The 16818-nt window shown below is 55.1% G+C and overlaps 2 protein-coding genes across 3 annotated transcripts; one reads left to right on the top strand and one right to left on the bottom strand.

The window, feature by feature from the left end:
- Nucleotides 1-448: 448 nt before the first annotated feature.
- Nucleotides 449-10303, bottom strand: MPST (mercaptopyruvate sulfurtransferase). Of its 2 annotated transcripts, none has more exons than XM_010960358.3 (3): nt 10154-10303; nt 4123-4747; nt 449-1040 (listed from the first exon to the last, which is right to left on the bottom strand). In XM_010960358.3, the coding sequence occupies exons 1-3, from the start codon at nt 10166-10168 to the stop codon at nt 742-744; spliced, it is 939 nt and encodes a 312-aa protein (XP_010958660.1). In that variant the 5' UTR covers nt 10169-10303; the 3' UTR covers nt 449-741. The 2 variants fall into 2 exon arrangements, with proteins under 2 accessions (XP_010958660.1, XP_074231592.1); XM_074375491.1 differs by lacking the exon at nt 10154-10303 and adding an exon at nt 9447-9636.
- On the top strand, nt 9691-16715 carry TST (thiosulfate sulfurtransferase). Its single transcript, XM_074375492.1, has 3 exons — nt 9691-9823; nt 10491-11106; nt 16244-16715. The coding sequence occupies exons 1-3, from the start codon at nt 9728-9730 to the stop codon at nt 16540-16542; spliced, it is 1011 nt and encodes a 336-aa protein (XP_074231593.1). The 5' UTR covers nt 9691-9727; the 3' UTR covers nt 16543-16715.
- The last annotated feature ends 103 nt before the right edge of the window (nt 16716-16818 follow it).

Here is a 16818-nt window from a genome sequence, read left to right as displayed (position 1 = left end):
GCCCACCCCCTGGTAGCGCCAGAGGCTAGCCTGCAAGTGTGGCTCTCAGGGTCTAGAGCTAGATTCTTCTCCAATTAGGCTAAACCCTGCTCTCCTCCAGGAGGTCCCAGCTGGGGTGGGACAGCCTCCTATTAAGTTCTAGACCCCTCTGTCTTGAAATGAGATGTACTGCTTACCTGTCGGGGGGGCTTTGGGGGAGACTCCAGGCAGAGCACAGCAAAGATTCACCCTCAAGAGCCCAGAAGCCAGAAGGGAGACCCCAGAATTATGGAGCAGAAGATGGTTTGCTGGGAGACATTCTGGCCACAGGAATGGAAGGGCTCTTGGCCTCCAGCACTGCTCAGAGGGCAGGGACAGGCTCCTCAAGACCCTCTGGCTCCATGGAGCGTAGCTGGGCATCTTGGAACCACAGGCCAAAGGGCCAAGGAAAGCCGAGGCAGCCCCACAGTTGGCAGAATTGAGCACGTGGCTGTTTTATTTCCCCAGTGGTAAAACGGAAGGGAGGTGGGGCTCCAGCACGGCACCATGTGGGCAGCTCCCCTCCCCCTGTGCCCATCACCACCTTCTCTCCTGCCTCTGCTGGGAGCCTGTGTCACGGAATCCTGGCCTCTGGGATGTCACCCCACGCACCACCTAAGTTGGAGGAAGAAACACTATCCTGGTCGAAGCAGAGTCAGAACCACCAGGCTGGGCACAGCTAGAGGCTGCGTGTCACCCAAGCTTCCTGCGTCTGGCCAAGCCTCAGTGGGTCTTCCCCCGGCCCTCGGAGATGATGTCCTCCGGCTGGGCACGCATGTACCACTCCACCCAGGAGCCGTCGTAGATGGGTACATCAGGCTTGCCGCAGAGGTAGGCCCCCAGTGCCACGTGGCAGGCTGTGACGCCAGAGCCACACGTGGCCACCAGGGGCTGGGACAGGTCCACCTTCTTGTCCTGGAACAGGTGGCGGATCTCCTCGGGGCTCTTCTCCAGGCCCTCCTCAGTCAGGAAGTCCGTGAAGGGGATGTTGATTGTGCCAGGGATGTGGCCGGGCTCAATGCCTGCAGCAGGAGAGCAGGAAGAGGGGAACGAATACAAGGTTGGAATGAATGAGATGCAGCCACAGGGTAACCTTCTAAGAGCATCACCTCTCATGCGTGTAGCAGTCCTCACAACCAGGAAGCCCAGGCACTATTTACAAGAATCTCATTTTACAGGTAGAGATGCTGAGGGTCACTATTGCCCAACGCCACGCACCTAGCAAACTGCTGCCTGGAATGTGAACCCAGGGCTCAGACCCCACCAGAGACACCCTCTGCCCCAGGTTTCCTGATGACTATAAGCCCCGGGGCAACAAAGATAAACAAGACCTCTGCCTGGCTAGGACTTGGAGCATCTGCTGTCAACAGTCTTTGATCTGGCAGGGCAGTCAGGCAATAACTGAATAATTACAAGCGTGATGGCTGTTACTAAAAGGCCGTCCTAGGTGGTAGCGGGGCATAGCATACATAACAGCAATACACAGTAATAGGAGTAATCACGGCTGACATTATTGAGGCGTTAATCTGTGCTGGGCACTGTTCTGAGCCCCTCAGCTGTATTTTCCCCTTTAAGCCTCCCTAAAACTCTATGGGAAAGAAATTACTATTCTCTGTGTGTATGTATATGCGTGACCGAGACATTGCGCTATACACCAGAAATTGACACATTGTAGCTGACTGTACTTCAATTAAAAAAACAAAAGAAATTAATATTCTCCCTTTTGTACAGATGAGGAGACTGAGGCACAGAGACTAACTTACCCAAGATAGTAGGGGCAGAGGGGCCTGCAGGACACACTGCCTGGGAGGGGGAGGGTCAGGGAAGCTTCTGGGAGTAGCTCTGAAGATTCCACCAGGTTGAGGGTTCTGGGGGGTGGGGGCTGAGAGCACCCCAGGCAGAGGGCATCAGGGTGGCAGGGAGTTGCTTGGAGCTTAGAGGGGTTAACAGTCATTGTGGCAAAAAGCCCAGACAGTGAGAAGGCTGAGGATCAAGGGGACACCAAAGTGGGTGGGGACACCTTAGTGAGCCTGGATTAAGACTTAGGGCTTTGACATAACCCTAGGGGAAATCAGACTTTCATTTTCAAAAGATTGTTTTGACTGTAGCTTGAAGAAGAGGATGTGGACAAGGCCAGAGGGTCCTTCATTAAGAGAGGATCATCCCCCACTCGCAGCTTCGCACTCTCGGGGAGCTGCTGACCCATGTCGGTATCTACTCTCAGGACTTTGTGTATAGACAGCACTCCTCCGGGTCCACGGTGAGGTTGGAATGCGTCCTGCATCCCAACTTAACAGATGCAGAAACTGGGCTCAGCCAGAGATACTACATAGAGACCGGCCAGAGCAAGGAAGATGGGCAAGCTCTCAGCCCACGCTGGCCACTGTCAGAGCAGGGCTGTCCCCACACCTTGAACCTCACCGAGCAAAGCATGCTTCCCCTCCCGGCCGGAACGACATGGCAAATGAGAGGTGCCATTGGCCAGATTTCAGGCTGTGGACGGGACTGAAGGGGACAGTGATATTCTCCATCACTTTAGATGGAGCCTTTACACATATCTGCTTGTTCACCTCGACAACAGGCCTGTTAGGTGTTTATCGCTCTCTCCCATTTTACAGATGAGCAAGCCTGATGGAGGGAAGCATTAAGCACATTTGTAAAGAGCCATAGCCAGGGAAGCACATGTTAACTGTATCACTTCCCATTTCTTGAGTGCATCCTGTATGGGCAAACACAGGGCTGAGTGGTTGACATACTTGCTCTCATTTGACCCTCACTACATCCTTTAAGCTCTGTATCCTGCCCTGACTTTACAAGTGCAGAAGCTGTGGTTCAGAGATTAGGTGACCTACCAGGTGTCACACAGCCAGCACAACCTAGGGCAGCGCTCTGAACCTAGGTCTGGCTCTGGCTCGCCACTCTATGTTGCTCTACCACTCCCCACCCCTACCCTTACCTGGGGCTGCTGAGCTGAAGGATCCCACAGGCTCAAGGTGGCATCCCCATTGGGCTGAACCATATTAAGCTGCCACAAATGTAGGTGCAAAAATGGTTGGATAGCAGCAATTTCCTGCAGTGTGACCCAATGCCAACATTTCTCATGGTCCCTTCCATGTGGTAGGGACCTTCTGAACTCACCAAACCTCTCTGGGGCATCGGCTCCATCCAGCTACTGGGTTAGTCTACAGGATGCACTGGGAGCATGGGTCACCCCAAACAGTGAGAGGACAGGGTGAATCCAAGCTGCTCTAGAAACACAGAACAGAAGCTCCAACCCCAAGTCGGGGGCATAGGGGATGCGATTCAGGGAGTGCTTCTCAGAGGAAGTGGCAAGTTCCTTGCACCCTCCTGGAAGCAAGCACGAGAGAAATGGCTGGAGGGTTACTGGCTGTTCACTGTAGTTCAAGGGACGAGTTTAATGCCTGCCTGGGCTGCTTACTGAGACCTGGGGCAAAAGAGCCACTCTAAGGCTCCATTTCCTCCTCTGTCCAATGACAGCACCCAGCTGGAGGGATCATTAAAAAGCCTACACACCAAAGTGGCTCCTGACCCGCCTGCTTTGTGGGGACTCCTCGCTAACCTCATACTGGGCCTTCCCACAGGTTCCTTGCCTGAGAAATCCAGCCCCTAGGCAGAAGGCCCTGCCTCAGCCCAAGCCAGCAACCACCCTCTTGTTCAGTTTCTGCTCCAACCCAGGGCAGCAACCTCTCTCTCTCTTCTTAGACTCAATTATGCCTTCTGCAATCCTTGGCCCCTCTAAGTGACTTTCCTCTCACTCTCCACCTCAGACTCCTCCTCCTCCTCGGCTCCATCATCCTCAGAGACTGTAACAGACCCGATCAGGCCCCATCCCTTTGGATGGGCACTTATACTGGACACCCTGGATTCCCAAAGAGTTTGGGGCGGTCACTGCCCCAAGCGCAGTGGAGGTAGGGCAAGTATTATTGCCCCCACTTTAGAATAAAGCCAGCAAAACTTAGTGAGGCGAGTAGAAACCAAATCGGGGCGCCCACTCCACCCGGTGTCCTTTAAAGGCAAGGGTGAGGCAAGGGCCTGATCCCGCGCCCCCAGGGCCCTCCCCGGCCCTCCGGGCATCACTGTTACCATCTCGGGGCTCGGGCTCTGTGCCCCGGAAGCGGCCGGCGGCGCGGGCGTCCACCACCTGGAAGCGCCTGGATTCGAGGTTCTCCTTGATGTCCTCGTACGTCTTGACATACGCAGGGTCCAGCGTGGCACTGAACTCCGCGGGCGTCGGGCGGCTCTTGCCCGAGCTCAGCGGGAGGCCCTGGCGCAGCCAGTTGCGGAGGCCGCCGTCGAGCAGCGACACGGTGCGGTGGCCAAAGGCGCGAAACATCCACCAGACGCGCGGTGCCGCGTACAGGCCCTGGTCACTGCCGTCGTAGATCACGACGTGGGTGGCGGCGCCCACGCCCAGGCGGCCCGCGTACTCGGCGAAGTGCTCCGCGCTGGGCAGCATGTGGTCGTAGGGCGACGTGGGGTCACTGCACTGGTCGATGTCAAAGAAGGCGGCGCCCGGGATGTGGCGCTCCTCGAACTCGCGGCGCGCATCGCGGCCCAGCTTGGGCAGGTACCAGGACGCATCCAGCAGCTGCAGGGGCGCCCCGGCGCGCGGGGCGCGCAGGGCCTCGGCCACCCACTGCGCCGACACGAGCGCACGGAAGAGCTGCTGCGAGGCCATGGCGACGGCGGTGACACTGGGGCTGCAAGCCTGGGCGACAAGGAAGGATGTCAGGAGGGAATCGAGGAAGAGGCAGGCACGGGGCGGGAAACTTCCGTGCCGCTAAGGGCTGGGGCTGGGCCCGGGCCGGAGGGGGCGGTGGAGCCCAGGGAGAGCAGAGTTCATGGAACGCGGAAAACCAGCGGTGGTGAACCCAGATGCAGACTTTGGTCACCCGGACCTCCTCTCTCCTCCCCTGCCAGGCCTTGGGTATATACACAGAGCAGAGTGACCAAATGACCATGACCTTGGAGAGGACCAGGTGGGGACCCTCACCGGTGCTTGCTGTGGAGCAGAAAGGGAGAGGGCCCCAGCAGAGGAAGGCCCGCTGGCACTTCAAGGTAATTAGGGGCAAAGCCTCAGCCCCTCCCTAAGGTGCAGCTCAGCTTCGCTTGCAATCAGCCAAGGCCCCTGGTGGAATTCATTCACTCATTCACCAAATATTTATATAAGCAGCCTCAGAGGAATAGTTGCTGAAATTTACTGAGTCCTCCCTGTGCTGTTTACTCCTCACAATACTTTAGGACATTGCAGGACACAGGACACACTTATTTGCTAAATGGGTAGCCTCAGCTCAGAGGGTTCACCAGCCCATCCTGATAAGTCAGCCCACAGCCTTCCAGGACCAAGATGCTCCAAACTCACAGAGCCCCTGGGCAAGCAGCCCCCCACCCCACCCCCACCCTGTCCATTGGCGCAGGTTAGAGGAAGGCACCCCTTCCGCCAGGCAGAGGCAGAGCCCCTCCCAGGGCACCTGGCTGGGTGAGTGGGGTGCAAAGCAACACAGCCTTCAGTAGTGAGTATGTGGGGATGCCTGTTTCTTTTCTTTTGGGGGGAGGGGGGTTGTAATTAGGTTTATTTATTTATTATTGTTTATAATGGAGGTGCCTGGGGGACCTCGGGCACGCTAAACACTGCACTCTACCACTGGGCTATACCCTCCCCACACATGCCTGTTTTCTGAATGAGGCAACCGGCCTTAGAGATGTAAGTGCCTTGCCCTCAGTCACCAAGCTGGTTAGGGCCAGCCTCAGGATTTGAAGCCAGGTTGCAACTTCTGAGGCTGGACTTCTGCCCCAGCCCCAGGTCAAGGATGACCAAGGCCTAATGACTCAGTAGTGTGACAGCCCCCTCCCACGGTCTCATTGCAGGCTGGCTTTTCGAACCATGTTGCCCACCCTGCTTGGCCTTATGCTGGACACTGAGAAATTCTTGACTCTGCAAGGCTCTGGGAGTTAAGGCAGGCCACAGGCCTGCTCAAGAGACAATGGAATCGCAGAAAGTCTGGAGTTCAGTGGGAGTACAAAGGGGCCACTAGCTAAGTCTGGGGTGGGAAGGCTTCCTGGAGGAGGAGGAAGTCCAAACCGATCAGAGGCTCAGGAAACCCCAGTCTGACCTTCGGGGTGAGACTGCCAAAGAGGCCTTGGCTAAGGGGCAACCCCAGTGTCTGTGGGTTATGCCAGAGCTAGACAATGTTGGAGGACACTGTGGTTCCCTTCTTGAAGAACCCATTGTGAACCACAGCAGTCCCTGCCCGCCCCCCATTCTGGGGGCTTCTTGGTTTTTTTATCCCAAGGGTCCATTTTGAACCCTGATTTGGGAGTAAGAGCCCCTCCAAAGTCAGTGCAAATCCCACTCCCTTGCTGAATGAGTTACATGAGGGCAGGCATGTCAGGGTCCCCGTGCTGTTTCCATTTCTTAGAGTAGAGCTTCCAACCCTCACCTCTTAGGGTGAAGATTAAATAATGAATGCCGAGGCACCACCATAATGCCCTGCCTGTGGCTGGCTTTAATAATCATTAAAAACGGCTTCATAAGTTAGAACACTCCCCACACCACCTACAAAAATAAACTCAAAGTGGCTTAAAGATTTAAACATAACACAGGACACCATAAATCTCCTAGAAGAGAACATAGGCAAAACATTCTAGCAATGTTTTCCTAGGTCAGTCTCCCAAAGCAATAGAAATAAAAGCAAAAATTAAACGGGACATAATCAAATTTACGAGCTTTTGCACAGCAAAGGAAACCATCAACAAAATGAAAAGACAACCTATGGACTGGGAGAAAATATTTGCAATGACGATGCAACTGACCAAGGCTTAATTCCCCGAATATACAAACAGTTCATACAACTCAATAACGAAAGAACAAACAACCCAATCCAAAAATGGGCAGAAGACCTAAATAGACATTTCTCCAAAGAGGACATACAGCTGGCCAATAGGCACATGAAATCGGCTCAGTATCACAAATTATCAGAGAAATGCAAGTCAAAACTACAATGAGATATCACCTTGCACCAGTCAGAATGGCCATCATTGAAAAGCCCCCAAACAATAAATGCTGGAGAAGATGTGGAGAAAAAGGAACCCTCCTACACTGCTGGTGGGAATGTAATTTGGTGCAGCCACTATGGAAAACATTTTAAGGATGATTCCTTAAACAACTAAAATTAGAGTTACCATATGATCCAGCAATCCCACTCTTGGGCATATATCCAGAGAGAACTCTAATTCGAAAAGACACATGCACCCCAGTGTTCACAGCATCACTATTTACAATAGCCAAGACATGGAAGCAACCTAAATGTCCACTGAGAAATGACTGGATAAAAAAGACGTGATATTTATACACAATGGAATACTACTCAGCCATAAAAAATGGAATAATGCAATTTGTAGCAACATGGATGGGGTTAGAGGTACTAAGTAAAGTAAGTCAGACAGAGAAAGACAATATGATATCACTTATATGTGGAATCTTAAAAAAATAATACAAATGAACTTATTTGTAAAACAGAAACACTCACAAACATAGAAAACAAACTTATGGTTACCGAAGGGGAAAGGGAGGGGGACGGATAAATTAGGAATTTGGAATCAGCAGATACAAACTACTATATATAAAACAGATAAACAACAAGGTCCTACTGTACAGCACAGGGAACTCTATTCAATATCTTGTAATAACCTATAGTGAAAAAATATGAAAAAGAATACATTATGTGTACAACTGAGTCACTATGCTGTACTCCAGAAACTAACACAACCTTGTTTTTTTTTCCTCCTAACACAACCTTGTAAATCAACTACACTTTAATAGAAACGAAAACAAAAACCAAAAAAATGGCTTCACAAAAATTTCATTATTTCTTCAGAGTTACTCTCATAGGAGGCCTTTGAACCATCAACGGCAAGTCTTGAATCTTAGAATTTCAGGGCTAAGTGGGACTTCGGAGGTCTGAGGTCATCCTGCCTTACCTGTTGAGCTGGCAGTTCTCTCACAAAGGACTGTGGGAGGTAAAGGAGGGTCTGGTAGAGCAGGCTGTGTGTGTCACTGAAGGGCAGGGACCAGGTCCCTGGGCACTCGGCAGGCCTGGATGGCTGAAGGTGGGGCTGCTCTGTGAGTCAAGGGCTCCAAGACAGATAGGACAGCCCCAGGGCCATCTCCGTAGCGTATACAACTCCACTAGGGGAAGTGTGAGCCCTGGAACACCATCTGGGGTGGGCCCTGGAATAGCAGGGCTCCAGATAGACTGGGCATTCTGCAAGGGCCTGCCCCAGCCTCGTCCTTCCTGGCTCTCTCTCTCTCTCCTGACTGCAAAGCGTAACGTTCAGAGGATTCGCTGGGTAAACGCTGATCAAAGTACGAATTTTTGCATCTTTCGGTAAGAATATAAGAGTTATATTATATTATAATAAAATGTAATTCTTAATATAAGAATATAAGAATAAAAAATTTTTAAAAAGACAAGAGCCTTCCAGGTATATGTAACAGCTTATGCAAAAGCTGAGTAGGGGCAGTGGGGTCCCATCGGCTTGCAAGAACCAGTTGTTAGATTTTCAGGACTTAGGCCAATGGGTTGTCAAACACAGCCATTGTTAAAAATTAAATTATATAAACTTAGAGTAAGTTATGAACAAAGGCGGTTTTTTTTTTTTTTTTTTTTTTTTTTAAGTATGAGGCTTCAAGGATGAACAAGTGAAACAAAAGCAGCTCCTGCCATGTGGGCTTCAGATCAGAGATTAACAAGAGTCTGGCCTCAACGCCACCGCGCCCCTGGGCAACTCGCTGGGCCTGGGCAACTCGCTGGGCCTCTCTCTTTGGTCTTTAAATTAAAGTTTCTGGCCTACTCCGCGGGGTTGTTGTGGGAAGTAAGTGACACTGTAGGAGTACCCAGTCAAGTGCCTCACCAAGCAGGCCTTGACAAATGCTAGTTTCGTTTCACTCCAGCAGGTGCTTTGCCAGTTTGTCCTCCCAGAGCCTCTAGGTCAGTTGGCCTCCTCTCCCTGGCCTCTCCGACAGGCTTTATTAGTCCTCCTCCCTCCCTCCTACCCCCGCTGGTGGCACCAGCTGACAGACCCCCTCCTCACTCCGCCGCGCCTCCTCCCCGCTGCCACTCGCTCCGACCCCACCCTGCGGGCCGCCCCCAGCTGCTGCGGACCGCCATCCTTAGGGCGAAGCCTGGGGCGCACCTTCCCTCCTAGACTGCAGCCCCCTCCTCCCCTCCTCGGCTCAGGCCCCCGCCGCGGGAGCCCAGCGCGGCGCACCCCGATGATCGCCTCCCCCTAAAGAAAGGCGAGAGCCACTCCGACGCAGCAGTAACCCAGCCTCGGGTTCAGCCAAGGCCCCGGCGCAGCGCGCCCCCTCCCCTCGCCCGCAGCTGTCCCCTCCTCCCGCCACCAACCTGCGGCCGGCCAAAGGGAGGAGACTCCGGCACAGCCCACGGCCCCGACCACTCCGAGCCGCGGCTGCCGGCGTCTTCCACTGGCCGAGCCTGGGGGGAGACGCCCATGCCGCCGAGCCCTGCCCCGCGCCGCGCCCGCATCTCCCGGCGCCCCGGGCGGGCCCCCGGGGGTCTGAGAGGCGCTGCAAGCTCGGCGGGCGGCCAGGGGCGGGCGCGGCGCGGCAGCGGGGACGCGGGTTGGGACGGGCGGCGCGGGATCCACCCCCCCGGGCGGAGGCCCGATGGTGTGGGCCGGCAGGGGAGTTGCGGGCTCTGGGTTTGAACCTGCCAACTTCTCCAGCGGGCAGGGGCGAGCGCCAGGGCGGCGGCGAGGGCGAGTGAGTGCGCGTGGTGGGGCGTTGGCAGGCGCTCGGGCCGTTCGGGACTGGGCCGCCGACCGGACCACCTGAGACCCAGGGAGGGTTCCGGTGGCGAGAGCGGGGCGGGGTGCCCCGGGAACCCTGGACCCAACTGGGGCAGAGGGCGCCGGGCAGGGCTGGACTTGGGCAATCAGGTGGCGGGAGAGCCCAGGTTGCTGAGGGCAAGGAAGGTTTGCGAGACCAGAGGCTCCGGCGAGGGTGTGTGCGGGGCTCCAGCAAACCTTTCCCCATGCGCTCACTCCCCTGCCCTCCCAGGAAGGGGGACTCTAAGCCCAAGATGCCTCCTACCCTCATCCGGGACATCCCTTCGCTGCTCTTTCTGGCAGGATCGTGAGGGCGAGTATGGTAGCTTACAGGGCCAGACACCTTTCCTGCCAGCTACCCCAGCTGGAGCCCAGAAGCTCTTGCCCCACCCCCTTCTGTGCGGGCGGGGGGCGCAGGGAGAGGCGGAGGCAGGCTTTCCTTAGGAAAGATCCTAACCCCGCTGAACCCCCAATCCTGCCAAGTTGCTGTAAACACAACATCCCTAGGGGAGTGGAGTGGGGAAAAAAACTCCTCCTCCCAGGCCCCGCCCCCGCATCCACAGTCCTCATGCTGGTCTTTTTCCTGGTTCCCACCGCGCCAGGTAACACGCAGAGCTGAAACCATGGTTCAGCAGATGCTCTACCGGGCGCTGGTCTCCACCAAGTGGCTGGCGGAGTCCGTCCGGTCTGGCAAGCTGGGCCCTGGCCTTCGAGTGCTGGACGCGTCCTGGTACTCGCCGGGCACCCGCCAGGCCCGCAAGGAATACCTAGAGCGCCATGTCCCCGGCGCCTCCTTCTTTGACATAGAGGAGTGCCGGGATACTGCGTCGCCCTATGAGATGATGTTGCCCAGCGAGGCGGGCTTCGCTGACTACGTGGGCCGCCTGGGCATCAGCAACGACACGCATGTGGTGGTGTATGATGGTGACCACCTGGGCAGCTTCTATGCGCCGCGGGTCTGGTGGATGTTCCGTGTGTTTGGCCACCGCACCGTGTCAGTGCTCAATGGTGGCTTCCGGAACTGGCTGAAGGAGGGCCACCCGGTGACATCTGAGCCCTCATGCCCAGAGCCAGCCATCTTCAAAGCCACACTGGACCGTTCCCTGTTCAAGACCTACGAGCAGGTGCTGGAGAACCTCGAATCAAAGAGGTTCCAGCTGGTGGATTCACGGGCCCAAGGGCGGTACCTGGGCACGGAGCCGGAGCCAGATGCAGTAGGTAGGTGTCCCGGTGGGTGGATGGTCCCTGGGGAGCAATGCCTAATGAAGGGATGGGGAGAAGGATGCCTGGGACCCTCTCCAGGTTTTGCCCTCAGTACCCCCACCCCCATGAGACTCAGCCTTTCCATCTGTAAAATGAAAGGGTAGAGCCAAACCTAAAGGCTTTTCCAGCTCTGATGCATGAAGACATACACATGTGTTCCCATAGCCACATGCTAAGGAGTGACCTAGCAAAGGTATGGAGTGGCATCAACACAGGTGACTTTTGACAGATCCACCCACATTCATGCCCTGGCACCAGCTCCCCCATGTGCCCAAAACTGTGTCCGTGAGCCACACATGCATCGCTGTACAGAAACTTCCCATGGACACCGAGCTTCCCAGGACCCTTCTAGTTCTTCTTACAGGTGTAAACGATGGATGCTTGTCCCCAGCACACTTTCCCTCCCTCCAGCTCTCCCGCACCCCTGACCTTCCTTAAGTTTCTCGCTCAGTTAAGTGACAGAGTTGGGATTTGAACCCAATGCTGCCTAGTTTGAAACCAGTGCTCGAAACCAGGATGCGCCACCGTTCTGCCCCACCCCCACCTCCTCGGGCCAGCAAGGGGCCCCCTCCGCTAGGCAGCTGCGGGGAGATGGCTCATGAGTCCCCCGAGACAAAGGGGCTGTGGGTAGGAGGGTTCTACACTGCTGGAGGTGGAGGGAGTCTTCAGGAGAAGAAATGCTGAGTTCTAGAACCTACTAACAGAGGACTGCAGAGGTCTTGCCATCACTTCTTCTGGGTGCCCTCCAGCCCCTGCCTGGACACCTCAGGTGGCTGGGACCTCCCTGCTCTCATGGACTCTCGTGGCTCAGGCTGGCAGAGCCCTCAGGATGGCGGGAGGGGGCTGCAGCACCGTCCTCAGTCAGGCGCCCCTGTGGAATCCAACTCCTGTACAACATTTTGACTAACTTGTTGAAAACACTCTTCCTTTCTGGGCCTCTGAGAGGAGAACCCTGTGAAAGCTGTTTCCAACACTCTAAGAGCTGGAGGGCCTGAAAGGTCATCTCATCATACACAGGGGAGACTCGGGCACAGAGGAAGGATGGGTCGCTTAAGTCCACTTGGCCAGTTAGTGGCAGAATCAGGAAAGCGCAGGGCTCTGCCCTCCCCATCATGGCTTTCTCTGGGCCCCTGTTTTTCCTGCCTGGCTTTCTCTCCGAAGGTCTGGAGTTGAAGATTCAAGTTTCTCTGGCACCTTCCAGAGACGCCTGGCACGGAACTCCTGCAGCCCCCTCCTGGCCTTGGCTCTAGGCGCCTTCTCTCCTTGGGTCTTAAGCTGCCATCGGTAGGGAGGAGAGGTGGAGTTACTTCTCTGGCTGCTTCCCAGCTTGGCCTGAAGCAAACAGAATAAGTGAAGGGAGGGTTTACAGATGCCAGATCCATTTTAGAGACAGGGAAACTGAGGCACAGAGAAGGAAAAAGCCTGCTGCTGTAGGTAAGCCTCCTGGAAGCCCCAAATTCTAAAGCCCCTCCCCGTCTCCGTGGCTGGCACTCTCCTCCAACAGTTCCCTCCTGGAGACCTGGGAGCATGGATCCCAATTTGAGCCCAGCTCCTTCTTTGTGCTGGGACTTCAATAAGGTAATTGCTCGGCCCCTCTGGGCTCCCTGATTATGACAAGAAAAGAGTAACGCCAGCCTTACCCACCTGGCTGTGGATTTATTAAATGCAGCAGTGGTCACAAAGGTATTTTGAGAAGGGTCCTCCCCTGATGGGGGACCCGGCATTTCCCTCCCTCGTTCTCTAAGAGGCTTCGCTGGCTTCTCATGCAAGACATTTTGGGGACGTTAGGGCACATGAGGCTCTCCTGAGCTCACGGTCCCCGGTTTGTGGTGGGATCAGGGAGGAACACTAGGGGCTCAGCTGTAACACCCAAGGGAAGGTGGACAGCAGGCCCTGGGTGTCCCTGAAAGGAGAAACCCCAGGAGGAGCTGGAGGCAGGAACTTAGAAACCTGCCGGTCACTTCCTGCCCACTTCAGGCAAGCAACTTGCCTCAGTTTTGTGTATCCAGTGCCTTCAGTCCCATTTGTAAGGGGCGCAAGATGAGAGTCAGACAGACCTGAGTTTACACCATGCACTTATGTGTGGCCTCGGGCAGGTCCCTTCACCTCTGAACCCTCCTAGTGAAAGGAGCACCTCTTACCTTGCAGGAGCCTTGGGGGAGGGGAGAGAGCAGAGCTGAGAGTTGATACAGCTCAGAGTCTTTATAAACCTTATTCTCCCCCGGGTCCAGTGAGGGTGGAGAGGGTGGAACGGACTCCCTAACACATATTTTATTCACAGGACCTTTTACACACATTCTCTCCTCAACCCCTGCAGCAGCCCTGCAGGGGAGGCAGGTGCGGGGTGCGAAGTGCTCCCACTCTGCAGATGGGGAAGGGGACAGATTTCTCTAGCCAGAGACAGTGGCAAACGCTTGGCCCCAGTCGGCAGGTAATAAACTGGGGTTGTTTCCCAAGGCCACCGCTGTGTCAGCAAACACAGGGACTGGGGAAAGGTCGCAACTCTGAGGTGTTGCTTCATATTGCTACATGGGATGGCCTGGCCCCTCCACCTGCGTCTCCTCCCAGCGCTGGGTGCTGGGTGCTGGGGTTGGAGCGGGCGGAGGAGAGCTGAGCTGCCTCCCAGCCTCTGGGACTGCCTACACTGGGTGTCTTAGTGTCTTTTTGATGAAAGCAAAAAAGAGCCAAACAGGTTTTCCTAGCCTTGAAAACCCACACCTATCAGTGACCTGAGGGATGTTAACTCACCAAATGGACTAGCATCTTTTTGGCCAAAGCTGGAACACAAAGTCCCAGACCTCTGAGCAGCTGAGGAACATGAGAGGTCATCCCAACCATTCCCCTGCCTCGGCTGCTCTTTCCAGGGAGACCCAGGGTGCTCAGAGAACACAAGCTTTGGGGACAGACACACCTGACTTCCATGTCACATCTGTGCTGTGTGTCATGGGGCAAGTGACCACACCTCTCTGAGCCTGTACCCCCCCCCCCCAATTAGTGCCAGGAGGCTAATCTCTGCTTTGTGAGGACTGCAGAAGATGAAGTGCTTGAGATACCCCATTGTCTTGTGCCAGAGGTTCTGAGCGTGGTAGCTTGTCTGCCCAAGGCAGGGGAAGCCAGGAGCCCGCAGCTGAGGCTGGACTTGGAGGAGCAGCAGGAATGCCTTTTCCCTCAGTTGGCTGTTCCCCAAGGTTCTCTGGCCAAGTTTATCCCGGCCCTCCCCCCACGCAGGCGGTGCCTCTTATTTAAATTCCTTAGACAAGCCCTGAGCTCTCGCTGGCTGATGAAAGGGAGGGCCCCCAGCTCCCAGGCTGGCCCAGCGTTGGGGGCAGGATTCACGGAACAACCCCTCTCCTGTCCCTCGATTTCTTTACGAAGAAGAGGTGCCTTTTATGTAATTAGGAAAGAAAACAATGAGGCTGTTTCATCAGGGATTGGGGGAGGAAAGAAACAAAACAGCTTTCAGGACTCAACAAACGCTTGTGCTTTTAAACGCACTTAAATCCAGCCCACTGCCTGGATGCTGAAACATTTTAAAGTTGGATTTCTTGAAAAAGAACACCCTTGAAGCCAACTGATCAATTGTTCTTCATTGGTAGGGTCAGCACACATCTGATCTCAGATTAAAGTTTCCAGACAAAAAGATGTAATCACAGCAGGCAGAAATCACTATAATTTTATAAGTCGGGACAGCTATTCAATCACAGGAACTCTTAAATGATGCCAGCGAGTTTCGAATCGTCTTTGATCTCGGGGTGAGGGGAATGGGACATCACTGGCCTGATTGCGCACCTACTGTGTGCCCAGGGTCATTAGGGGCTTTTATCTGCGGTAGATGACTTCCCCACAAGCCTGTGTGTTGGTGGGGCTATCTCCCCATTTCACAGGCCAGGTACTGAGGCTCAAAGTTACAGGGCCTGCCTGGCTGAACGCTGCCCCAGTATGTGCCCTGATCACTCCAGTCAGGTCCTCCCCCTCCCACTGCTGCACACCCTGGTCCTGCCCTGCCCCACAGTCTGGGTGGAATGGAGTGATGGGGAATTTTGGAGGAAGGGGGGCCCAGAGAGACACTCCAACATTCCTCTGGGCCCCAGTCCCAGTGCCCAGTCTGCCAGGGTGTGGGGTGCTTCAGGAAGAGGAGTGACCTGGGGCATGCTGGGGGCTGGACCAAGACCTTGGCCCTGGGGGTGGCAGCAGGGCCCAGTCTCGTTTGCCCCACATGCTGGCTATTCTGAAGTCACATTTGGCAGAGGGACCTTACTGCGTGCATAGAAGTTTCTGGAATGGATCCTGGAGCTAGCCTAGACCCCCATTCTGCTTCCATCCAAGCCTCTCACGGCGGCGAGGAAGGGCCTGGCAGGACCACACTGTGCCCCTTCTCACCAGCCCCCAAGGGTTAAGTGGAGAGGTGGTGGAGAAACAACAGTACCGAGGGTGGTGGGCAGCCTCAGTCGTATGTGCTTTACTCCTGACAGCAGCCTTTGCACACGTGAGCATTCATTCCCATTTTACCCATGGGGACAGAGGCTCAGAGAGGTGACATGACTTGCTTAAGGTCACCCGGCCAGGAAGTGGCAGAGCTGGGATTTGTACTTATATCTAATAGCTGGTCACAGGCTCTTTCCACGCTGTGTGCCTGGGCTCGGTCTCTCCCCTTTACCGCTGTGTTCTCAGCAATCGGCACAACACATGGCATTTACATTAATTGTCCCATTTGCTCTTCTCTACAATCTACAAGATAGGTATGTACCACTGAGTCCATTTTACAGATGAGAAAACTGAGGTTCAGAAAAGTGAAGCAATTTGCCCAAGGTAAAGGTTAGTATATGGTAGAGCCGAAACTCCTCCCTGTCCTCTCAAGCAGGTAGGAGTTCCGACAGTCCTATTTCAAGGCAGATTAGGAGGAGGGGAGGAGTCATGAGCATCGGAGGTAGGTAGGGATGGAATAAATTGAGCTCCAAAGGCAAAGACGTTATTTTGCAAAGTTCCCTATTTTTATAGCCACGGTTGATTGCAGCCTCCAGACCCCGTTCGCCCCCCACCCCCTATGCCGCTCCTAACCCAGTTCTTCCCCGTGTCCTCTGCCCCTGCCCAGGACTGGACTCGGGCCACATCCGAGGCTCGATTAACATGCCATTCATCAACTTCCTGACGGAGGATGGCTTCGAGAAGAGCCCAGAGGAGCTCTGCGCCATGTTCCAGGCCAAGAAGGTGGACCTCGCACAGCCCCTCATCGCCACATGCCGGAAGGGTGTCACCGCCTGCCACATCGCCCTGGCCGCCTACCTCTGTGGCAAGCCCGACGTGGCCGTCTACGACGGCTCCTGGTTTGAGTGGTTCCACCGGGCCCCCCCGGAGACCCGTGTGTCCCAGGGGAAGGGAGGGAAGGCCTGAGCGGTGGGCCTCTCCTCCGCTCGCCCACAACTCTTGCCCATGTAGTGATCCCGGCCTGGCCTGCAGCTGGGACCGCGCCTCATCGGCAAAGGAAATCGACAAGTTTTTAGCATTGCTGTGTAGAGCCCTCCTCTCCCCAGTGACACTGGAATAAACTTGGCCTTTTCTGAGTAGCTGTGCATGCCTGTTTCTCCCTGGTTCCATCCTTGCCTCATCTCCTTCAGATTCCTTAGAACCCACCAAGGAAAGGAATTCCAGAGCAACCTGCAGCTGGAG

The sequence above is a fragment of the Camelus bactrianus genome, chromosome 12 (genome assembly GCF_048773025.1).
Source record: "Camelus bactrianus isolate YW-2024 breed Bactrian camel chromosome 12, ASM4877302v1, whole genome shotgun sequence".
Lineage (NCBI taxonomy): Eukaryota > Metazoa > Chordata > Mammalia > Artiodactyla > Camelidae > Camelus > Camelus bactrianus.
The sequence above is the reverse complement of the archived record's forward strand: the minus strand, read 5'-3'. Positions and strand labels throughout refer to the sequence as shown.